Source organism: Antechinus flavipes, chromosome 4 (assembly GCF_016432865.1).
Source record: "Antechinus flavipes isolate AdamAnt ecotype Samford, QLD, Australia chromosome 4, AdamAnt_v2, whole genome shotgun sequence".
NCBI lineage: Eukaryota > Metazoa > Chordata > Mammalia > Dasyuromorphia > Dasyuridae > Antechinus > Antechinus flavipes.
The window spans coordinates 370,454,770-370,481,895 of record NC_067401.1 but is presented as its reverse complement, the minus strand read 5'-3'; the positions used below and the strand labels follow the sequence as shown (position 1 = coordinate 370,481,895).

The 27,126-nt window shown below is 34.1% G+C and overlaps 1 protein-coding gene across 1 annotated transcript in view; it reads right to left on the bottom strand.

The window, feature by feature from the left end:
• USH2A (usherin) overlaps nucleotides 1–27,126 on the bottom strand; it is a 998,601-nt gene that overhangs the window by 315,092 nt on the left and 656,383 nt on the right. The window contains exons 38-39 of the mRNA XM_051996749.1: nucleotides 9,378–9,528; nucleotides 8,306–8,448 (exon numbers count right to left, since the gene is read on the bottom strand). Of these exons, the coding sequence (XP_051852709.1) occupies nucleotides 8,306–8,448; nucleotides 9,378–9,528 (294 nt within the window). The remainder of the gene's footprint in view (nucleotides 1–8,305; nucleotides 8,449–9,377; nucleotides 9,529–27,126) is intronic.

Here is a 27,126-nt window from a genome sequence, read left to right as displayed (position 1 = left end):
TAAGAAATAGATTAGTGGATCAGTGGAAAAGGCTAGGCTCACAAGACAGAATAGTCAATTATAGCAATCTAGTGTTTGACAAACCCAAAGCCCCTAACTTCTGGGAAAAGAATTCATTATTTGATAAAAACTGCTGGGATAATTGGAAATTAGTATGGCAGAAATTAGGCATGGACCCACACTTAACACCATATACCAAGATAAGATCAAAATGGGTCTATGACCTAGGCATAAAGAACGAGACTATAAATAAATTAGAGGAACACAGAATAGTTTATCTCTCAGACTTGTGGAGGAGAAAGAAATTTGTGACCAAAGATGAACTAGAGACCATTACTGATCACAGAATAGAAAATTTCGATTACATCAAATTAAAAAGCTTTTGTACAAATAAAACTAATGCAAACAAGATTAGAAGGGAAGCAACAAACTGGGAAAACATTTTCACAGTTAAAGGTTCTGATAAAGGCCTCATTTCCAAAATATATAGAGAACTGACTCAAATTTATAAGAAATCAAGCCATTCTCCAATTGATAAATGGTCAAAGGATATGAACAGACAATTTTCAGAGGATGAGATTGAAACTATTACCACTCATATGAAAGAGTGTTCCAAATCATTATTGATCAGAGAAATGCAAATTAAGACAACTCTGAGATACCACTACACACCTGTCAGATTGGCTAAGATGACAGGAAAAAATAATGATGAATGTTGGAGGGGATGCGGGAAAACTGGGACACTAATGCATTGTTGGTGGAGTTGTGAACGAATCCAACCATTCTGGAGAGCAATCTGGAATTATGCCCAAAAAATTATCAAATCGTGCATACCCTTTGATCCAGCAGTGTTTCTATTGGGCTTATATCCCAAAGAAATACTAAAGAAGGGAAAGGGACCTGTATGTGCCAAAATGTTTGTAGCAGCCCTGTTTGTAGTGGCTAGAAACTGGAAAATGAATGGATGCCCATCAATTGGAGAATGGCTGGGTAAATTGTGGTATATGAATGTTATGGAATATTATTGTTCTGTAAGAAATGACCAGCAGGATGAATACAGAGAGGACTGGCGAGACTTACATGAACTGATGCTAAGTGAAATGAGCAGAACCAGGAGATCATTATACACTTCGACAACGATATTGTATGAGGACATATTTTGATGGAAGTGGATTTCTCTGACAAAGAGACCTGAGTTTCAATTGATAAATGACGGACAAAAGCAGCTACACCCAAAGAAAGAACACTGGGAAACGAATGTAAACTATCTGCATTTTTGTTTTTCTTCCCGGATTATTTATACCTTCTGAATCCAATTCTCCCTACGCAACAAGAGAACTTTTCGGTTCTGCAAACATATATTGTATCTAGGATATACTGCAACATATCCAACATATAAAGGACTGCTTGCCATCTAGGGGAGGGGGTGGAGGGAGGGAGGGGGAAAAAAATCGGAACAGAAACGAGTGTCAATATAATGTAATTATTAAATAAAAAATTAAAAAAAAAAAAAAAAGAAGTCCATAGTGGTTCAAATGGAGCTATTCAAAGGTTAATTAAACCTTTAAAACCAAATGATTAGCTCTCATTGAATGGGCATTGCCTCAGATAAACTGAGACCTGGGAAAGACCTTAATTTAGAAAGTCCAAGACCACCCATCACAACCCGGGTCACTGCCAGTTCTTTTGACTTTTATCCTGCCCTTAGACATCAATGACTCCGTAGGAGAGAATGAGGCTGTTGACTTTCTAATTTATTTGGAAGTCAAGACATCACCCTTGTCATTGGTGCTATTTGAGAATAAAGAATGAACAACAACGAGAGGGCTTGGATGAGATGTGTTCTTCATCACTGGAGGGAGCACAAATAGTGAGACTTGTTGTTTGGTTAATTCAGTCATGTCCTACTCTTCATGAGTCCCTTTGGGTTTTTCTTGGCAAAGATACTGGAGTGGTGTTGCCATTTCCTCTCCAGCTCATTTTACAGATGAGTAACTGAAGCAAACAGGGTTAAATGACTTGCTCAGGATAGTACTACTAGTTAGTGTCTGAAGCCACATTTGAATTCAGGAAGATGAGTCTTTCTAACTCTAGGTCTGGCACTTTACCCACTGTACCACTTAATTGCTTCTCACAAACACTGACATTACAGACCCATTAAGTTACTTGTTCTCACAGTTTTTTGGTGAGGGAAGTTAATTGTAAACATTAAAAGTATAAAAGTGAGTTACTATTACATGGAATGTGTCCTATCCTTGTAGAGACCAAGAACAGTAAATTAAAGGTACAGTTAACTGCTTGACATGAAATGGGAAAGGTTACCAAGTTTTCACTTCTTGCCTTCAGTCTTCAGCCCACCTAATTTTTTAGGAAACAAAAATAGTGCTTCTCCCACCTCACAGTTTGGGGCTCTAGCAAATTCATCTGATATCCTTTAGGCAGGAAAATCTGAAATTAGTTTAAAAAGGAAAAAACAACAACTTTTTGATTCCTTGAAAACTTTCCTTTCTATCTCTCTGTCTTTATTTCTATGTCACACATGATAGTCTTGCTTAGGACTACTCTTTGACTCTAATCAGACAGATATTTCAAGCCCAAAGGGAGAATGCTCATTTAAAGTTACAAAATCTATCACATTCTAAATTTGGGAGCAGTAGTAAGCCTAGATATTTGGTGGAGGTTCCTTGCACCATGGTGGCTCAGTTCAATGTTAAAGTTATCAGTACATACTTTAAAAAAATCAACTGTGGTAAGGACCTCAAAGATTAATGAAAGCTGCAAAGGGGCAAACTAGATGTCTTGACAATCTATGTCATGCCAATTTTAGAGAGCAAAAATTAGAGGGATGATGATAAACATCAATATACTGTGAGTAAATCTAATAAATAATCATAAAAGCTACGTTTAATATAGCACTTTAAAGTTTACAAAGCTCTTTATTAATATTATCTCATTTTATCGTCACAATAACCCTGAGAGAAAGGTGTTATTATCATCCTATTTTAGAGCTGAAGAATTCTAGTTTACATTCCTTGGTCATATAACTAGTAAGAAGTTGGTATAGAATTTGAACTTGGGTCTTCCAGGTTCCTACTCCTCTAGCCAGCTGCCATGATGGATGTATCTAACTGAAAAAAATACATATATTAAGAGCATTACACTTTCATTTCTGTATCATGTCATTTCCAAACTCATTGTAGGAGAACAATTATCAGAAAATAAAAGTAGTCTGAATTTAATCTTATGGTTATATATGCAAAAGTTATAAAAACCACTAAACATAATTTTATAATTCTCCCCATTTCAACAGTTTAAAATTATATTTAAATGTGGAGTCTATACCACATAAATTTGGAAATTGTTAGATACCTTAACAATATCCCTAAAAGTAGTCACTGAATAGGCTACACTATAGTCAAATCATTTTGAGTAAAATAAGAATGAAAATTTTCCATATAATCTTTCTGGTGCAAATACTTCAATATGGCCTTTAAAATGACTGGAATAATCATGCATTTTTTAATCTATACATGGAGAGAATTTTGAAAAAAAAAACTATATAAAACCTAGTTCCTTTTACCCTAAGAGAAATGAGATCTTTAAAGGAAAGTAAGAAATCTTGTCTTCCTTTGGGGAAGATTTGTAATAGATCGAAGAACCTGTCCTTGAGCCTTTGAGTCACATATTCTGCATGCATTTAAAAGAGTTCAAGGGATTAAAATGCAAAGACACAAAATAGTATGCCCAGGTATTAGCCTAGTCTGAAAGAAAAATCCTCATTTGAACCAAAAACTACAATTTCTGCATGTGCAAATTGTACAAAAAAATATTTATGAGCATAGAGAATGAGAGGCATGGGTAATATGGTTCCCATAGGACAATCAGAAGAGATGGTTACACCCAGTTTAAAATTATCTTAATTTTAGAGTGCTTGATAAGAGACTTCATTTTATTTATCACATACTCCCAAGTCTAGCACAACCATAATGCATTTTCTGCAAACTGCATACATTCCTGGTGCTCGGACTGCCAGCGGCACATAAAGAAAATTCATGTATTGTTTGTGTTTATCTGGTTGCAAATAGTCTAACACTACACTGACCAAGTTGGCTGGAACAAACATCTTTTATTAACACATGTTTAACATGGCTTAAAATATTCATAGGAAATGTGCATTATTATTATTTGGCATCAGCACATTAGATTTTTTAAAATGCATAGAATTAGGTACTGGTGGCACACAAATGTAAATGACAAAATATTTGAAAAATCTATTAAAATTCTCCACAGCCTTTTCCTTCCAGGAGAGCTTATCTTTATACCCAAGGATTTGTTTCCCTAACTATAACTACTTTTCTATCTAGGCTCGGCTCTCTTTGATTGTTTCAGCTTCATCATAGGTTTGATGCAAATCAGTGTTTTGAAATTAAAAAAAAAAAACTAAAAATATGGACTTTGATGACCCATTTTGTCAGGTAGATTTTTTTTTTTGAATCTATGGCTGATACAATGAAATATGTTTGTTGATGGTGTGAAATTCAAATGCGGGCATGAGGTGACTTCTCTGTTTCACTGTGTAAGATGATATGTGAAATTTCTACATTGGAAATTGCACTTAGGAGTGTGAGAGATGCTGGTCAGGATCAAATATGAAGTGCAGTTGTGGCAAGGAGCTGTCAAGATGGGTGGTTTTATAAGCAATGAGATGAAACTCTGACAGAAAGACTGCTTGTGCCCAGTGCCAATCACTCAGTCTTTGTCAACTCAATTGCACATCCTTTCAGCAATGGCATCCATCTCCATTGACACCCAAAATATAGAGTACACTGTCACTGTGTTTCAGGGGTGAAAATACATTGGTTACTTCAATTGGAAAAGCAAATCGCCAGACCCAGACTTCACATTGATGCAAACTGCTTCAGAGTACACATATAGGACATTTACATAAAGGGATAACTTGCCTGCTTGAAATAGGATGTTCTTTAAAATACATGATAGGTTCATGGATGTGGATATGTCAATAAGCCTTGCCAGTAAATGAAAGTTTAAGACACATTTTGTTTCTCTGAGTCAGTTAAAATAGAACCTTGAATGTAGGTAGAAGATGTGGAGAGGAAGTAAGGCACAAAAAGGGTTTTTGGTTTGAGTAAGGAAGACCAGAGTTCAAACTTTGCCTCTGATCTTTAATAGTAAGTAAGTAACTTAAGATTGATGAACTTCAGGCAACTCTCTGAAACCATGTAGTCTTATATAGTTTCATGCAAGACTTACATTGTGGGATTTCAATCAGTGGAGAGAATCACCACATTGACAAAACCCAGAATCTTTAAATATTGACAGGTCACTGTGCCCAGTGTTTTATGCTTACCTCATCATAATCACTACCAGGTGGAGTGAGAAAAAAAGATGGGCTGTCATAAACCATTTAGAATGATAGGTCACCCTTTGTTTGTAGAGGATAGAACATATCTGGCCATATAGATGGAAGTGATTCTGCATACAGATGCTCTACCCACATTGTTAACTGGTGATGTTTACTTTAGGATGAAAAGGTAAGCAGGGGTGATGCAGAAAGCATGCTAATGCAGTGAAGTTGCATTGCTCACTGGCTTCCCTACTATATCTGAAATCTGGCTTCATTTCTAGAATGGAGATGAGGTTAATCCCAGACATCATCATGTAAAGGGTAGTGAACTCAGATGGACATCCATGCAAGGGCTAAGTAGGAATTAAAGTTGACAAAGGGAGAGTTTTCTTCACTCTACAGCCTAACGTGACATGGAGTAAGGTTTTAGGTATAAATATCAGTGAGCTATTTTCTTCCTTCTTTAAAGCCTATATGATTATATAAATAAATATCATTATGGACAGTAATATTAAATACTCAAATCAATTATCCACAAACTTAAATTACTCCCCGAGAGCAAGTTAGGTACTTTTGAAGGGCACATTAACTCAATTGGTCCACAAGGGAACCATTTGGCAAATCGTGAATGAAATGCAATAAATGGTCCCCCAAGGTCTAATGCACATTAATATACAGGTCAGAGTGCTCAACTTACATATAAGAAGAATGTCCCACCCTAAGGGAACCTGAGTTTTGATCAACAAAAGTGTAGAATAACAATACAAACATATACATAAAATATTTTATTATATACATATATATCTACACATTTCCAAAGAGGTTCTATTTCTGAGGCCTTAAAACATTTCTATTTTCTTATGAGGAGAGCAGAGGAGAGGAGAAATAACCAAAAATAGGCCAGCTTTAATGTGGTCATATAATAATAGGACTCAAATAATGATAGCCAATTTTTCAGCTAGAAAGGAAGGGAAAGAAGGAAGGGAAAAGATACTGATTCTGATTCTTTATCTATCACTAACATGATCAAATGAAGAGATCTATGTAGAAAATAAAATCTATCTATAATTTGTATTATTTCAAATACTAGTATCATGTTTTGGCTGATCACTATATGGCCTTCTTAAAGGAGGGAATCCATTATGTTGTTTTCTAGGCAAATAACCTGGCAACCAATATTCTACTTAGGGTGGTGTGAGTAGGGTTTTGCCTCAAGCCACTCATATTTAGAGTAAAGCTTCTTCTAACAATCCATAAAATTCAGGTCCACTTTGAATCCTTCTTTTGTCTTCATACTCTCTTGTTCCTGAGATCATCTGCATTGCTTAATAGTGTCAAAAGGGATAACAGCTGACATACCTTTTCTAGTGTTGTAATATTTCTATCCCTTTTCCACCGTCTTTGGATGAGGTTAGGATAACAATTGTGAGCTGTATTGCAGGGGTGAACCCAAACTTTCTGGGTAATGAACTATCTCTCTGTGTATAATTGAACCTGATCCTAAGTTCTTGCATGTTTATTGGGAGGTGCACAATGAAAGTTCACATCAATATATCTTTGGTATGTATTCCAAGAAAGCTTTGTCTTGGATCAGCCATACCTTGATCTCTTCTTTGAAATAATTTCATTAGTAACAACCTCATAGTTTCTATTTGAGATTCCCTTCTAATTTTATCACTACAACTCTCCGATCCCTTAACCCTGCCCAGGCAAATGAACTCAAAATAATAAATGTGATAGCAATAAGTTTTTGCAACCCAGTTTTGTAAAAGTCTAGATGATTGGATAAAAGTGATTTGAAAAATTTTAAAGTTTACTTTGTACATACAGGTCAAATTTATGCTGGGAGCATATAGATAGCATTCTTGAATTTTGTTATATATCTTCAATGCTATTAGGGCAAATATATTCAAGCACATCAGATTTTCCCTGTGAATTTGGGCAAAGACATACAAAAATAATAATGAACAATGTCCATATTGTGTGAATCCCAACTATACAAATTGTAAATCACCAAAATAGCCATCTTCCATGAATTAGAATTCCTTTCTTCAGAAGAGAATCAACTACTGCAAAGAGGTTGCTTTCAGAAATAACAGGAAAGCTCTAGCTAAGCATTCGCCTAACAGAAAAAGAGAAATAGAAAGCAAATAAGGGACCAATAAACATTTATTGACAAACTTAAAACTATGAAATTCTTTCAAGTAATAAAACACAACAACAACAATAATATCAAATTATGTTGTCCAATAGTCAATGTTCTGGGCCTGTGGTCAGGAAAATCTGAATCCAAATATGATCTCTGACACTTCCTAGATGTATGATCTACAGGGAAGTCACAACCTTCTCTAAGCTTCTGCATCTGTAAAATGGTGATAATGATTGTACTTGTCTACTTCCCAGAGTTGTTATAAGAATTAAATGAGATAATACCATATTAAATTTTATATGAATGCTATCTCTTATTATTACCTAGCATGTATCATAGCATTTTGATATTTGCAAATATATTTATGTTGGGGCATTAAATTTTTGCACAAAGCTTTAGGTGTTATTATTAGCCTCACTTTAAAGATAAGGAAACTGAGCTTGAAAAAAGTTGAGAAATGACCTAGGGTCATTCATCTAAGGAAGTATCTGAGGCCATATTTGAACTAGAATCCTCTTTACTCCAAGACCAACTAAATCATTATAGTTACATCACTCTGAAATAAGGGTAACATCTTTGAACTCTCAGTATCCAGAGGTATACACACATTATAAATAACTGTAAATAAAGCTTCATGGGACCAATCATCAAACTCTTAAGCCATTCTCTTTTTGCAGGTTCTACATTTCCTACTTAAAAAATAGTGTTATCACCCCATTGTGTTTGGGGAAAAAAGGCAGTCAACAATCCCTGTTATAATGATATTTAGCTATGTACAACCAGTTACTTACTGTCCTCAGTGGTCATAAATGAAGTCCAGTTACTGAATGTGCTACCATATCCATTGGAGGCAATCAACCGTAGCTCATATGCCGTATATGGATGGAGATCTCCAACTACATAGCTTAAGGATGCAGATGGATGAGCAAACAGTCTATAAAGGAAGAAAATATCTTTTCAAACCTTAAAGAAATAAAACATAAGCCAAATCTCATTTTAATGGATTCCATGGGTGGGCAGGAAGCACAGACTTGGAAATCAAAGAAAATGAAATGAGATCCACCTAGAATCCTATCTGTGCAACTTGGGTAAGGAACTCTCTGGGACTTAGTTTCCTCATAGAGTAGGGGGTTCTTGCAAATTTCTTGTTTATAATCTTACACAACATTCTTTTGCGTTCTATAAATTTGGGGATTCAGACACTTTGCAAATTAAAATAAAGTGGGTATTTGACTTAAATTTAGGAATCATTTTTGATTTGGAAAGTGAGACTCTAAGTTAATATGGTGGATTTTCACATGTGGCTTATGAAATTAATCTTACAATTTGATAGTTGCCTTATGCAGAGCTTTTGCTTTGTTCATGTAGGTTTCACTTTGTATGTGGTATATAAACCTGATTTTAAAAAGCAAATACAATTTTTAAAATGGTTCAAGGAATCTTATGGGGAATCCTTCTGAAAAGTGTATGTGTGTGTATGTGTGTATGTGTGTTGTGTGTGTGTGAAAAAGAGGATGATTTCCTAGCTTTTGTCTATTTTTGAAAACAGCTTTAAAATAACAATTTTGCTAAAATTAAAGATCTGCCTATATTTATTGCAATGGGATTTGACCACTTATACAACAATTAACATAACAATTAAAATAATGACCATTTCTTGGGTAAATCACTTGAATGAAGTTGTGTGTGTGTGTATATATGTATATATATGTCCACACATACATATATACTTATATATGCATATATAATATTTATATATACATGCATATAGATCAATAGATAGTAGATATACATATAGATAGATAGACAGACAGATGGATGTCAGAGATATCTAGTCAGAGACAAATAAAATTCAATGCTCACTCTAGAATTCCATCCATGGAGTGACTAGGTCTCATCTGGAGTCGGTAACTGGGAGAGCCTGGAGCATTGTTGCGAACTGGTGTAGACCAGACAACCTGAAGACTGGTTGGAGTGGCAGATGAAAGCCTTGGAGGCAGCACGCCATCTGGAGCTGTTGAAAAACATGGATGAATTAGAGCAGAGAAAACTGTGGAGAACATATGCTGGATGGGATCGAAATGCTCCATATACTGGAAAAACTGTTCCTCAGGATCAACAGCAATGTTAGCATGGTCCATTTAATTTAACATTTTCAGTCCTGAACTACTATGCTTCTTCATGTTCATCATTCCAACATAATTACATTAGTATTTCAGGCCTTAAAGCAAGCCCCCAAACATCAAGACAAGTGAATGTGCAGCATATTCCCACCTGTATTTCTGCTTGCTTAATTGAAGACTGGTGGGGAATTTAGTGGAATAAATATTACATTTCCTTTTTTCCTTTTTTTCCTTTTTGTTCAGTAAACCAAGAAATCAAACATCTGATATCTAGATCAATTATCTAGTCCAAAGACCTCAATGCCCCTTTAACAACACTCCCACAAAAGAACACATACTTTTTTTTTTCAACTGAAACAGTATATTTATTTTTGGAATGTTAAATGAAAAATGATTAGCTAAAAAACCAGCATATGATGCTTTTAAGCCTTTCCATCACAAATTCATGTAAAATGTATTTCTCCCCTTAGGTGTTTACAATAGTCTTGCACCTTCCTTAGACTCTCCTGGTTATCTAGGCAGCCAGAAGACCCAGCTATTTTTTCAGTTTCTGTCACTGAAAAGAAGCTCCTCTGCCAAAGATCACATTTTAAACTTCATATTCAGTGCACTTGTAAACTACCAAGTTCATATAAGTTGAGAGGATCACAATGCATATCTTCCAGATTTTTCCAACTGAAATGTTTATTGGCATTTAGGGAAATAAAGACTTAGTTTTCAGGGAAAATAGACAAAGATGTCCTAATGACTGAATTGGCTTTTATAAAGTTTAAAATTATCTATCAAATGAGTAGCTATCTCACATAGTCAAATGTATAAACTATATTAGGTTAGTTTAGATATCTTTTTGGAAAAGCTCAAGTATCAATCCAAGAAAAGGAAATCATTTTAATGTTAGGTGATACTTTAAAGATGATTTTCCTGATATGTTTCAAAATGTATTAACCACTTTTAAGATTTCCTGTGGGGAAAACGAAGGAAAATTGGGAGGAAAACAATAAATAAAACTATGGATAACTAACTCAGGTCAATAATTCTCAGTTCTATTCTTTGTATATTCTTAAAGGATGTGTGCTTTGTCCATCCTCTGCAATCTAAGTGAATATATTTGAAAGTAATAAGACTGACAAATGTTTAAAAGAGGGTAAGAAACAAGAGAATGAGAAAAAAGGAGAAATAAAGAGCATAGTTCACCAATAGGGCACAACATCTTTGGAATAGCTAATTGTAAAATTGTATCTTTGGTTTAAATTAGCAGGACACATTTCTTCTTCCATTGTGTCTTTTAGAATTATATCCATGAACACAAGAAGTACTGATAAATGTGTAATGTTTTATGAATTATACTCAAAAATCATAGCATTTTCAATCTGGAAGAGATCATACAAGGCATTTAGCTGGTTGATTTTATAGATAAGGAAATTGGGGCTAGATATGAGATCCCCTACATCTACCCCTGGTGTTCTTAAAACTACAATGCACTGAACTTCTTTTTGATGAGTGCATAATAACACTTCAGCCCTTCATCCATAAGGATATATATGAACTTTAGCAAAGTCCCTTAGGAGACTATCTAGTCTTTATGAATAGCTGTGGCCAAAATAAATCATTACCTTAGGAGCAACCATCTAAGGATGGGTCTATCTAGATTTGGGTGGGCCAGACCTTGTTGACTACTAGTGAAAAAAATGATTTGTGATTGATTGAATTTATACTTAGGTTTTTATTTTTGTTTTTACTTAATAGGAACTTGAACTTTATTGATACAGTATTTGACTTCAGGATCATCTCCATCCCACAATACTATACTGGTGTAAGACCTTAATGGAAAAGAAGAGTGGTCCCTAAGGGAATTCAATCCATGACCTTGACATTATTAACACCATACTCTAACCAGCTTAACTTACTGGGCTTATAGATAGTAATAATATACAAATAAATACAATTTTTCTTAGAGTAATCTAAAAAAAAAAGACCAAAAAGTCAAAACCTAAAAGTGATCAATTCTAAAACTATTCTGAATTTGTATTAACAAGGTTAACCACCAAAATGTATGTTTTATATTTTGTTTGAAAATTATCACTGAAAAATGTCAACATGAGAAAATGACTATATATATATATATATATTGTACATATGTAGAACACTACATTTGTAAAGGAATGCTGGGGTTTCATTAATATGCACTTGAGAAAGAGCAAAAAGAGAGCACAAAAGTAGACTATACAGAAATCAAGTACTCTGGAGTCTCAATTGGGTAGTAATGAGAAAGGTGCTCTATAAAATTGGTCACACTTTGATCATTAAAACTACAAAATGCTTCCCAAACAAACTGATCATCTTAAATCACTTGCAGAAAATCTACTGCTTATTTCATATTGTATACTCCAAGTACTACAGAATTTTAATGCCATCTTTCCCTCTGTTTAACCCATTTTATTCTAAATGTAATCCTCAGGGACTCTTTCGTATTAAAGCTATAACTGGGAGCCAGCCATAATTCCACTGCTGGTTTCTCAACAGAAGAGCCATGTTTCTATCAGCTTGATATATTGTCTCCAGGATGCAGTATTGCTCAAAAAGCTTCCCTCAAGTTTTAATATGACCCTCATGGGGCAACCACTCCATTGGCAACCTCCTGAATCAACACATCTTTTCCAGGAAATAAGAACTTTGCATGGCCACACACAACTGTGTAGCAGTTGCCATGGAATGCAAAATCAAAAGAAGAAAATTTTTCTCTTATAGCATGTCAAATCTAAACATTAGTATAATGAAATATAATCTCAAATCACCTTGGGATATATGAAATTATGCAATTAAAGAAATTATATGAGCTTCTTTTAATTCAGAATTGTATTTTTTCTTCTTAATGATATATGCACATAAGCCACATACAGGCACTTTCCTAGTTATAAATATCCAGATTAGCAATATACTTAAACAAAAACAGCTGGCTAAACTATGTCATATTAGGGACAGACTGTGTAGAATGTGTAGTGAAGTATGTTGAACTTATAGTCAGGAAGATTTGAGTTTGAATTCCATCTTCAACATTTACTGGCTATGTGACCGTGAACACCTTCAGAAATGTCTTTGGATATACACATCTGTATGTGTGTATGTATGAACAAAATTGGGGGAAAGAAAAAAAACAAGATGGATCAGTTATGTAGAAAAAAGTAAAAGAGAACTAATAGAGTAATTCTGGGTTCATTGATATGCATTAAATCTCAAGACATCTGTAGGTAGCCTCCTAGCATATTAGCTAGATCCTCCATGATAGATTTATAGGAGAATATAAACAAGAGGATGGGTAGACATTGATGGATCACAATGTGCAATATCAATTGTACTTATATCATTGAGATCTATCAAAATATAAAAGTAATAATATTTGTTTACAATCACAGGAGATTGTCATAAATCTCCAAGTAAAAGTCATAATTGTTGTTGTTTGTCCTTTGTTTTCAAAGAGGACCAATGACACAATAATAATAATAACAATAACAACAACATTAACTACTATTAGTTTAGTCCTTGAAAGATGTAAGGGATTTTACAAATATTATTTCATTTGATCTCAGCAACTATTCTGGGAGTCATATGCTAGCATTATCCCCATTTTACAGATGAAGAAATTGAGGCAGAAGATTAAGTGGTTTTCTCAGGGGTCATACAGCCTGGTCTAAGGTACTTTATAAAATTTAAAGTAATATGGTTATATTTAAGCAAAATCAGTTATTTTTATTACTAGCATTTTTTCCTAAAAATTTCCTAGGTAATGAATGAGACAACACTAAAGAGACAAGCTTTGGGTTTGTTCAATACAATAGGAAAAAAATAAAATTTGTTTAAAAAGCAAGTGTATAAATTCTATCACACTTATATTAAATTTTAGTACAGAGCTATTTATTTATTATTTAAATGGCATTCTCCCCCTCTTGTGTCTTCTTAAAGCAGACAATCTTCTCTGAATATTACTATAACCTATCTGAATTGTAATATGTCAATGTACCAAGAGTTACTGAATTAGCAACAATCAACTTAAAAGCAAGGTAAAGAAACAACAGGATTTGTAAAAGGAAAATATGAAAGATTTTAAAAATGTCTTTGATCATTAGGTCTATGTGGTTTTCAAACTATTCTCCATGTCTCTCTCTCACATACACATATATACCCACCCACATAGAAACACATCCTACTTTTTTTGACACACTCAGAAATCATCTAATTCAACCTCCCATGTTTGGCAGAAATTCCCTGTACAATAGCCCTAACAAAACCTAATGATAAGGAATTTTCAACCTTGTAATGGGCTGTGCTCTACCCACTGAGCCATCTCCTCCCCCTTTTGCCATTGTGAGGACCTTTCTGTTTGTTTCTCTTCTTCTTTTTTGCTTTTTTTTTTTTTTTTTTGCTGAGGCAGTTGGGATTAAGTGACTTGCCCATGGTCACACAACCAGGAATTGTTAAATGTCTGAGGCTGGATTTGAACTCAGGTCCTCCTGACTTCAGGGCTGGTGCTCTACCCACTGAGCCATCTCCTCCCCCTTTTGCCATTGCGACGACGGGGCGGGGGGAGGAGGGGGGAGGGAGGATTATATTGAGCCCAAGTTTATATCTGTGTTCCTTTAATTCCCAATTTTCTTTGTTTTGGTTTTTGTTTTGTTTTGTTTTGTTTTGTTTTGGGAACATTATGTCTTCCAAATAATTCATTTCAAGTATTTGATGATTATCTTCCTGTCTTTTCTAACGTGCTTTCCTACCCTGTTTCCCATTTTAAATATCCACAGTTTCTTTAGACCTTTAGATCTTGGTTTCTTTATTTTCTATCTAACTTTTCAGTTTATTAATGACTTTCCAAATGTAGATTATAGAACAACTTCATGATACTGTGGAAGTGACAGTTTTCAAAATTATGCCAATGGAAACATTGTACAAAATTAGAAAGGCTTAAAGTAAAGTAAAGACCTGGAATGAATTGCAATAACTGCTGGCTAAGAAAAAACAGAAATGACAAAAGTGAAATTGTCACCCAGATCTTTGCTAATCCTAAATATGATACTCTTCTCATCATATCATGCTACTTTACTGCAATTATAACTAAGAAGACCAAATTTGCAATATCATCTAATTCAAATCCACTATTTATAGATAAGGAAAACAAGATCAGTAAAATGAATTTGCCATATATATATACATATATATATATATATATATGATAAACACACATATGCATATATGTGTATATATGGGGGGGGTTATGTGTGTTTGTGTGTGTGTGTGTGTGTGTGTGTGTGTGTGTGAGTGAAATGGCTCTAGCTTGGGATGGGGAGGGAGGGAGAGAGAGAGTTCAAAACTTAAAATGTAACAAAAATAAATTAAATTAAATTAAAATTTTAATACATTATTTATTGGCAGAAACAGAACCTGAACCCAATACTCGCTGAGCTATTGTAATTTTGTTCTTTCACTTTCCCATGCATTCACTCACCCTAAGCCTGTCTGCCCTCATATCTCAATTTCCTTTCCCCTTTCTGATTTTATTTGTCTCCAAGCAGTCCAAACAGTAGTCACTTTAATGACTGTTTATAGAGTGTGGGGGGAAAGGGAGAGAGAGCATGTCACAACTTGCACATGACTGCCCTAAACAAAGAACAGGGTTCCTTAACACCACTCACCCACCCTCACCTCCATGAGAACTATATCAAACCTTTTGTTGTTGTTGTTGTTTTGTTTTCATTTCTCCTCAATTCCCTTGTCAACCCCAATCCCATTACTCTTGGTAGAAGCCCAACCTTATGATTCACTGAAAAAAAAAAAAGTAAAGCTTTGGGTAATGAGCTTCCTCTTCTTCCCTCTTCTACATATCAAATTCTTTCAATATTATCCTATCAATAAAGGAGCTTTCTCCTCCTTTAGTATATTCTTGAAGGGAATGTCATTGTCTTTCTTACTAATGCCAACCCAACCTCTCAACTTGCACTTTGGATCCTATCCCCTTCCATCTCTTCTAAGATCTTACCGCTCCACAGTTTACTAATCATTTTTATTCCTTCTCTGTTCCATTTCAATCTCCAATTTGGCCAGAACAACTGGCCAAAACTGAAGCTATTGTCCTATATCTCGCTTCCCTTGCAAACTCATAGGAAAATCTGTCTATTTTTTTTGCTCCTACTTTCACATCTCCCACTCACACCTCAATTCTTGCAATCAGGCTTCTGATGAATTCTGAAATTGCTCTCTTCAAGTTTACTAATGATTGGAAGTTTCATCTGAGAAATTTTTACATGATAATATATAAAACAGGTATACAAATCAAATATTTGCTGATAATAAATCATAATTTCAAAACCCCATTGGTAATCAGATATGAGACCATATATGGAGTCATGAACCAAAGTTTAAGACTCTGGGATTTAAAGGAGAGAGTGTTCAATTAAAAAATGAGGAAAATCTGGGTTTGAATTGTGCCTTAAATACTTCATAAGTGACCCTGAGTAAATCATTCCAATATATGGTTTAAATATAATCTCACTTATAAAATAAAAATAATAATAACCATAACCCCAGTCTCAAAGCTCATTGGTATAGGACTCTCCTCATTGGTGGAGAGTGATGTTTTGGTCATGTGTAAAGGTGATGGAGAGCTGATGAAAATAGGGGAAAGGAAAACTTAATCTCTTCAGTTCTCTTTAATTTTCAAATCTATTCAAACTTCAGATATCCAGCTTTAAACTTCAAGAAAGAAAATGCCAACTCCAGGTTGCTGAAGGAAAAAGACTGGAAAGAAACCTTCATGAGAGAAACTGGAAGTCTCCATCATGTCTTAGCCTTCTTGCTACACTAGACACTTTGGGGAACTTCCTTTTGGATGTGATCTGAGACGCTCTCTCTTGGTGGAGCTGAGATATCTCATTCCCAATTAGAGATCTTTTTCACTACATACTGTCTGGCATCAACTACTGTGATCTCTGTTGGGCAATCAAATTGGATAAGTGGATTTCATTGCTTCCTACTATGTGTGTTCATTGTCAAAATAATATTTGGTGAAAAGGGAGTAAAACTATATATATAAAGCTTGGAGTTTTCTTTCCCTCAATAATGAAATTCATTAGATCAGAAATCAACTTGAACTCCTGAAAACCGTGTTCCTTAAACTAATATTTAAGGCAGAAGATAGATATAAATCTAGCCTGGTGCTTTATCTCTTTGAAGAGAATATAGCCTTTGACCTCCATCCTCCTGCTTCCCCTCCTAGAAGAATTTAAAGTATCCCTTGTAAAAGGACAGGGGAGGGATGGGAAGAACAACCTAGAAATATCTATTCTCCTTCTGTTTGAGCCATGCTACATGAAGGGAATATTCTGAGTGCGTGTGTGACACACAATGGTCAAATACAGTGTTTCCTTTCCCCCACTGAGAACCCATGCTTCTTGACTTCTGTAGCAGTTTGACACTAGCTTTCCATCCCAATTGTCTTTCATTCTAATATTTTCTCTTTACAAGCTTTTCTCCTGCCTGATTATCCTCTCCTAAATCTCTTTTGTTATATCATTTTCCATGTTTCATCCACTAAACATGGCCCTAAACCTAGTACTCTTTCCTTAGTGATTTCTTCAAACCATATGGTTTCAACTATCATTCTCAAGCAAAAAGTTCCCTTATCATGTTAGTTCTATTCTCTCTCCTGAACTCCATTCTCACATTATCAAGTGCCTGTTGAATATTTCCAACTGGATATCCTTTAGGCATCTCAATTTCCACATTTCTAAAAGAATTCATTCTTCTTGCCTCCTAGAGCTATTCTCTCTCTCTTTTTGTCATTTCTGTTGAGGTTACAATCATTCTTCTTACTGCTTCCCTAATCCTCATTTAACCATTGCAAAATCTTGTCAATTCTAACTCCAAAATATCAATCTCCTTTGTATATTCATACGAGCCCCATCCTAATTCAAGTCCTCTTCTACTGTTGCCTAGACAGTTTCAATATCACCTTAACTAGTCTCCCTGCCTCAAATCTTGTTGGAATCCTTACTAACTGCTAACTAATTAGAGTTGATCTAATCTTACAAGAAGATTTTGGCCAGAACCTGAAACAAGGTACTAAGTAGAACCAATTAATACAAGGCTTGTGTTCACACCTTTACTCATTGGAGTTCACAAGTATGCCAGATTCACAAAGTAAACTTTCTAACTTCAAGGGAGTTCACACCTCCCTTAAAGCTCTTTGGGCCAGAGAGCACTATGGGAGAAAACCCATAATCCCATTCTCTCAGAGGATTCGTGTATAAGGAGAGAGAGCTATTCGAGAATACATTTTCCTCTTGGCTGGCTGGTCATGGAGGAGAGTTCAGCTGGACTCAAGAGGAGTGACTCTGGTGCAGAGAGCACTTTGACGGATTTCAGCGGAATTACGCCAGAAGCCCTCTTTCCAAAGCAAGGCAAAACTATTCCACTTGGCTGGCTGGTGGCAGACGAAGAGTTTTCAGAGGAAGAAGCTACGAGTGGAGAGTTCAGCGGACAACCAGATTCTTCTTCATCTCACACCACTGTAGCTGGTGGCTGGGCTCCTGCACGCCCCCCACTGAGACCAAGCTGGTCTGAAAGACTCACCAGAAAGCTAGACGAGCCCCAAGTGAAGGAGACAAGAGATTCATTCCATCTCTGTGCTGGTTGGAGGCTGAAGAAAGCAGAGGCAGAGGCTAACAGACAGAACCTTTGGATTTGGAGACATCCGGAGGGCTCTAAGCTAAACCGGCTGTGTTTTGAGAAGAACAAGAACTCCAACATTTGAACTCATAACAAAATCTCACTGCTCCAATTTAGGCTCCATATAGCTGCCAAAGAGATTTTAAAGCACAGATCTGACCACTTCAAAAAAGCTTAAGTTGTTGCCTACTGCCTTTAGAATAAAATAAAACCTCTTTTCTCTGCTTCACTCCCTGGCCTTTTCCACCATACTTCATTTGTCTTTCCCCTCCGTTCCTGTTGCTCCCTTCTACTGTTGAAACCTCTGGATAGATTTTGTCCATCCACTTTCCCATAGCTCCATTCACCATCCCTTTAACTTCCCAGAAACAAAATGCCTCTTCCTTGGCTACCTCTACCCCATATGTGTTGTTTCCCTCATTAAAACATTTTCTCCTTGAACACAGGACTGTCTTTGCTTCTTTTCCTGAACTTTAAAAAATCTGAACTTAATATAACAAGTACTTCCAAATATAATAGAATGGGGTAGAGGGAAGATGATTAGACATGAAATTGCAAATCTATTATATACAACTTGCTATTCCTTTAAAATATATAATATGTATATCATATAAAATGTATACTATAATAAATATGTCATATTTATATTATTTAAATATAATATGTTAATTAAAATTCATTATGAAACATATGACAAAGTTAGCATGTAACTTTATTTTTTCCTTTATTTTCTTCTAGAGATGTATGTATGTGTGTATGTACATTCTACAAATACTTCTGTTTATCAATTCTTTCTCTGGATGCAGAAAGCATCTTCTTCATATGTCCTTTGTATTGAATTTGGGTACTTAAAAATAGTCTTTTGTTATCTCTGTTCAGAACTCTGCATAATGCTTAACACATAGCAAATACCTAATAATTTTTGTTCTTTTTCCATTCATCTTTGTTATGGATTCATGTAGATATTCTGTCAGCCCCATCACTACATCTTAAGCTTCAGGAATGCAGGGACAATGCATTATTTCATTTTTGTATTTTCAAAAGAACCTAGCACTTTGCTCTCCAATTACACTAGGTACTTAATAATGTGCATTGAATGAATGTAGGAAGAAAAGATTATTATATAATTTTATTCCAGTTGAAACAATTTTTTTACTTCATTGGGTGTCTTAACAAATGTAACTATTTTACTTAGATTTTCATTTAGAAATCATCATCTTTCATTCTCTCCTTATGGGAATGTATTCTTCATTTATTTTCAACTATACCTGTTATCTTCCATGTCTGTTCTAGTCACATAATTCTCATCATTGCTTTCTCCATAATTCTCTGCCTAGGCCTATGTTTGGTTTCATTTAACTCAGTGAATGACCATGTTTCTATGCCATATGTCATCACTTGAAAGGCACGGTAGTTATAAACCTTTATCTACTGGCAAAATAGGAGATTGCTTTTTTGTGTGTCAACTTCACGAATGTATCATAGTCAATCTAGTTAAGTTCTTAACTCTTTCATGCTTAGAATATCTGGTTTATCTCTTCAACACTTTTCTAAATAGTTTATGAATTATAAGTATATACACATGTATTTGTATACACTTGAATATACCAGTGTTTCTATGTTTTATATGTAATATGTAGATGTATGTGTTTATATTAATGTTTCTATATGTGTTTGTATGTGTGTGTATTTTTTTTTGGCATGTCTTTTTTCCCCTTGTGTTTATCAAGCTCCTGTTTGACCACAAATATATCTTGGACAAAGAGTATACATACATACATATACACACACAGTATATATACTGTTGATATATCAATAAGATAACACTGTGGTCTATAGAACACTGACCTTAGAATGAAAAATTTTTACTTTAACATTTCTTAGCCATGTTACTGAATCTTATAATTTATTTAGGCTTCATAAGCCTTAACTCATGGGTAAAACAAAAAGAATAATGCATATTCTACCTGTCTTATTAGGTAGGTATCAGAAAATTGCTTTGGAAACCTTAAATGTTAGATAAATATACTTTATTAATATTTCTCTCTAAATCTCTCCTTTTCCTTTATTACTATTCTCAGAAAGATAAATCTCAACAAATCTCCCTACTGTACTCATAGGACTACATAGTCTGTGAAAACTAAGGTAATCGAACTCCACAAGGTACATGAACATTTTTTGAAATCCTGGATAATGTGAGCTTTGGTTTATTAAATATTCTGTACAACAAAAAATTCTTATCCTACATTGCTGCATTATTTTCAAACTACCAAATGCACTAAAATAGATATAACACTAAAATTATATAAAATCTAATAAATTCCAAATATAGATACTTTATGTGGCCCTTTAATTATTAGTGTCCAATATTGTATAAGTAGATGATTCACAGGGTGATAGCTGGAGTAAACCTCAGACATCATATAGTTCACAGCTTCTTAAACTGTGGGTCAAGCTCCCATATGGAATCTTATAAAAATGTGGGAGTCATAAAATTATGATCGGTAAATGTTATTATCGGTAAATGTTTGATTTTTATTCCTATTTTATATACCCTTATATGAAGGGTTACATAAAAAAAATTCACAAACCAAAAAGGGTTATGAGTGGAAAAAAGTTATAGAAGCACTAATCTAAACCATTTTATAGAGAAGGGCTGACTAGGTAGAGGAAATGATTTTCCAGTATATATGAAAGAACTAGGATATGATCTTTGGTCATCTAGTGGCAAACTCAGTAGCCTTTCCATGGTACCCCCATCTATGGCATACCTTCAAAGCCATCTTTAATAATAAAAAAAAAAAAAGATCCCCATCACATGATCCACTAAATAGATGCTTTGTACAAATTTCTCCAGTATCAAAAGCTTGAAAGAAAGGAATTTTGAACCCCATAAAAAGTAATTATAACTGAAGTTACATAAGACAAATGCCCCACACATAGTTAAAAATTCCATGAATTAGAACTAAATCTAAATGCTTTATTTTCGCATTCTCATTTTGAGCTAGCTCCATAGACATAACCAGATGAGTCCAAGTAAGCACTGGGATTGCTCACAACAGTGATCTACTCTGTCACTAGACCTGTCCACTTCTGGAAGCAGCAGCAAACATTGATTCTGTTCTGCAAATGAAAGAAAGAGATGGAAGAGATGGACAGAAGTGTAGGGGAAGAGCAGAAGCTACTCAAAATCACATGTTAGAGGAGAAAAGTACTAGGTTTGATGAAAGCCAACTAGGAACATTTCTTGACGTACCATTGGCTCTTTGCTCTCCCCTCCCCCCCCACACACACCATGGTTAATGATTTGGTAAATCTTGTCAACTCTATATACACAACATTCTTATAATCCTCTTCTCTTTGCTCACAAAATCAACACACTAATCCAGGGATGACGTAAACGTTCTGGTTACATTCTACTAGAAATCTTCCTTTAAGTTGATCTCAATTCAAAAAAGACTAATTTTGGTACTTTTTATTCAATAAGCTTTGAATCTTCCCAATTAAAGTATTTTCTAGAACAAATATCCTCATGTCATGAATAAAGCTAGCACTAGAGACGGAAAATAATTTGATGAATTTTTAGTTCACTATGAATTCAGCAACTTCATGACCTACAGGTCTAGTTATTAACTGAAAAAAAGGTGGTTAGACTAGCATAAACTATTCTTTTTTATTATTAATTTTTTTTATTTTATAATAACTTTTTATTGACAGAACCCATGCCAGGGTAATTTTTTACAACATTATCTCTTGCACTCACTTCTGTTCCAATTTTTCCCCTCCCTTCCTCCACCCCCTCCCCTAGATGGCAAGCAGTTCTATATATGTTAAATATGTTGCAGTATATCCTAGATACAATATATGTTTGCAGAACTGAACAGTTCTCCTGTTACACAGGGAGAATTGGATTCAGAAGGTAAAAATAACCCAGGAAGAAAAACAAAAATGCAAATAGTCATTTCCCAGTGTTCTTTCTTTGGGTGTAGCTGCTTCTGTCCATCATTGACCAACTGAAACTGAGTTAGGTCTCTTTGTCAAAGAAATCCACTTCCATCAGAATACATCCTCATACAATACCATTGTCGAAGTGTATAATGATCTCCTGGTTCTGCTCATTTCACTTAGCATCAGTTCATGTAAGTCTCTCCAACCCTCTTTGTATTCATCCTGCTGGTCATTTCACACAGAACAATAATATTCCATAACATTCATATACCACAATTTACCCAATCATTCTCCAATTGATGGGCATCCATTCATTTTCCAGTTTCTAGCCACTACAAACAGGGCTGTCCCAAACATTTTGGCACATACAGGTCCCTTCTTTAGTATTTCCTTGGGATATAAGCCCAGAAGTAACACTGCTGGATCAAAGGGTATGCACAGTTTGATAACTTTTTGGGCATAATTCCAGATTGCTCTCCAGAATGGTTGGATTCGTTCACAACTCCACCAAAAATGCATCAGTGTCCCAGTTTTCCCGCATCCCCTCCAACATTCATCATTATTTTTTCCTGTCATCTTAGCCAATCTGACAGATGTGTAGTGGTATCTCAGAGTTGTCTTAATTTGTATTTCTCTGATCAATAGTGATTTGGAACATTCTTTCATATGAGTGGTAATAGTTTCATTTCATCATCTGAAAATGGTCTGCTCATATCCTTTGACCATTTATCAATTGGAGAATGGCTTGATTTCTTATAAATTTGAGTTCTCTATATATTTTGGAAATGAGGTCTTTATCAGAACCTTTAACTGTGAAGATGTTTTCCCAGTTTGTTGCTTCCCTTCTAATCTTGTTTGCATTAGTTTTGTTTGTACAAAGCCTTTTTAATTTGATATAATCAAAATTTTCTATTTTGTGATCAGTAATGGTCTCTAGTTCATCTTTGGTCACAAATTTCTTCTCCACAAGTCTGAGAGACAAACTATCCTATGTTCCTCTAATTTATTTATAATCTCATTCTTGGCATAAATTATTCTTGAAGTCATTTGTTGTTGTTCAGGTATTTTCAATCACATCCAGCTCTTTGTGATCACATTCAGGGTTTTCTTGGCAAAGATACTGGAATGGTTTGCAATTTCCTTCTTCAGCTCATTTTACAGAAGAGAAAACTGAGATACACAGAGTTGGATAACTTGCCCAGGGTCACACAGTTAATAAGTGTCTGAGGCCAGATTTGAACTCAGGAAGATGAATACTCCAAGTCCATGCTCTATGTGCTATGGCTCCACCTAGCTGTCACATGTTCTTAACTATCACTGCTTCCTAATCCTATTATCTCTAAATGTTTGCCAGTAATTGAAATCAAGTTCACTGGCCAGTAAGAAAGCAAACTTTTTGTCAGTCTCAATTCTACTGATTTATTTTTGTTTTACTTTGTTTTGTTTTATTGAGAGGTATCTGTGGTCTAAATAGAGTTGGACTTGTAATCTGGCAAGATATTAATTCTTGGATCTGATACATACTGATTATATAACATTAGGCAAGTTACTTAAAATTTCAATGGTATAGGGAATTTTCTACTAGAAGTTCCATATACCAATGAAAGTATAGGTCTAATTCTCCAAGTAGAATCATCATCATCATCATTATTACACTTTATAAACCAAGAAGGTATATATTTTGGATGACTGACATCTTTTTTTAATATGATGACATTCACTTGATTTGAATGAAACTGCAATTCGAGCCACATTTCATGGGTATGAAAATATGAATCAAAATTGGTGAAAATACTTGTCAAAGTCTGTGTGAAATGAAATTGGCAGATCTCACAAAACTAAGTGATTATCCTTCAGAAAGTGAAAAATTGCCCCTTTGTCCACCATAAATGCCTTAAATAGATGGAGAAAATAAGTCAGGAGACACCCTTTCCTGGTTTTAGCATATAAGAAGAGTACCATAGAAATCATGGATAGGAAAGTCATTAGAAGTTATGAGAATAAAAACATGCATATGAATATTATTATTGACTATTTCTAAAAAATAAATGACCCCTATTAATCCTAGGACTAAGATGATATTCTTCTTTTCTTATATCTCTTAATAGTTAATATTGAAAAAGGTGAATTGAAACTACTCTGTAAGCTTATTTCAGTGAGTTTGTTAATCAAGCAATATCACACAGTCTTAAGTCAGCCTCAGTTAATTTTGAAATACCCCAAAGCTGTGAATGATAGAGCTGATTGCTCTCAAAGAAAAAAAAAGGATTTTGAATTTCATTAGATACATCATTAGTTCAATGAGCATGTGAAACTCTCTCTTTGTCAGACTAATTAAAGGCCCCCAGGTTGGTGGGTATATCATCTAGAATTGTTTAGGTTTGAGTCTTTGTTTTTGGCATGTTAAATCACTGATCATATTCTTTTTTTCCATAAAGAGATATTGCAGATTTAAACATTCTATTCAAGTTTATACTTTTGACATGAGAATTACTCTTGGGAATTACATTATTTTGAATATTGTTTCATTTGTCCAATTTGATTTCTATGCAGAAAAGATGAAACAATTGTTCCTTGAGTGTGTGAATGCCAGAATATTTTAGTTAGTTATAACTTCAATTTAAAATATAATTTTAAAAAATTCAACAAAAGCATTCTTACAAATTAAAATGATAATATTTTATATTCTATTTTGTTCATTCTCTTAATTGAAAATAGTTATTCAAAGAAACAGTGAAAAGTAAAGAAGATGGCTTGAAATAATGTATTCAACTGTGTTATTAGTTCTGTCATCACAGACATTTACTTTACCTTCCTGAGTCAGTTTCTTTATCAGTAAAATGGGAATTTGTAATTATTATTACTGTATTTGTATTATTATTACTTAATACTTATATTACTACCTTGTAAGGTGGTTATCAATAAAATGTTATATAATCCTAACTTACTATCTTTATGAAATTAAGTATAGATATATTTATTATCTTTATGGAATGACATGTATATATAGGTAGAGATACAGTGTGATACAGTTAATAGGTTGCTGAACTTGGGATCAAGAAGACTGGATGCCACCAGTGCTTACCAGTTACATGATGTTAGACAAGTTGTATAATCTCTCTCTGTCTCAGCAAAGTTCCTAAATAAACCTATTAAATCTTAGATAGGTCTTGATTTACATTAAGGGAGGGAGTCCTTACAATGGTAGCTTCCCAAACTGATGAAATCATAGATCCTTTGATAATTCACATTGCAAGTTCAATAAATAATTAAAATAATGATCCAAAGTCCTTTAGGGTCAAAATCACATTTTGTGAAGGTAATTCACTGATTGTTATTTTGGTAAATAATCTAAACTCATATCTAACTTCAAAGATTAAAAGTAGGAGGATGCATTAGGAAATAAAGGTGAGCTAAAAACAAATGGTATCAATTTTTTTTTTTTAAATTAAATAATGCAATGCTATGTATGGCTTAATTTTTTTCTTTCTTTTTTTCTAAGGCAACTAAAGATAAGTGACTTGCCCAGGGTCACACATTTAGGAAGTGTTAAGTGTCTGAGGCCAGATTTGAACTCAAGCCCTCCTATGTATGGCTAATTTCATAAAATCACAGTATAGATATATTTTTCAAAGAGGAAAGGAAAATAATTTTAAATTAGTAAAAAATTTCAAAGAGGAAATTTAAAAAGGAAATTCTTCAAATTGGTTCTAAGATGAAATTATATAGTAATAATACCCCACTATATTTTCCAATTTTAGTGTACATCAAATACCTCTAACAAAATCTTAAATTTCAAATGTATAAAAATGGCAAAGTAGTAGACATTTCCAGTAGAAAACTGGCCATACTTTTTGGAAAAGCTTGAAGATAAAACCAATCAACAAATACATAAAATGTTTCAAAATGTCCATGTTATATATCTACTTATAAGACTAATGAAATGGACCAAAGTACATTCCAAAAAGGTTACCAACCTGTCAAACTAGCTACCAAATTTTAGAATCAATTTTCAAGTAAGCTTAAAAAATTAGAAAATAAGAGAAACTTGCAAGCACATATTTTATAAGTACTGCATTTTATTTCATCTTGTATGTTTCTTAGTCTTTTTTCTATATTGTTGAAATTTGTGAATACTTGATTTTTCAGGAAAGGTTAACATTATAATGTTATAAATAAATAGGTCAATTTTAAGATCCTGTGGTTGTATGCTGAACCATTTTCCCAATTTTGTTTTGTTTCTTTGGAATTCTGACAAGTCTAACTAGAAGTGGTTGTATATGTTCAGTTCATTAAAAAATGATGTCCTTGTCAGTAATCTGTTATTTTCTATCCACAAAGTACTGGGGGGGAGGGGAAGAGAATGTGTGTGATATTGTTTCTAGTATCATACAATATATACCTGAAGAAAATATTTATTCTTCTGAATAATCTAAAATTCATTCTTTTCTATTCTTTATTAATTTTAACCATATTTTCCACATATTTTATCCCATTTCTTACAGCCCACCTTTGTATTCAATCTATGAATATCAAAATATCACATTAGCATGGCTTATAGGATTTTCCAATTTTTTTTCATAAAATTTCTCTGTTTCTTGGAAAAAATGAACTATAGAACAATTTTAGTAACTAATGGAAATTTTAAAAAATAAATTATCTTGAGCAGACCAACAATATTTTCAGTTAAAGTACCAGATTTGAGGTTAAAAAAAAAAAAAAAAAACCTGTGTTCAAAACCCAGTTTTATTACTCATTAAAATTCTCTACTGCATAGACAGCTTTTTCAAGGAGCTCAGCAGAAAATGGGAAGGATATAACCAATA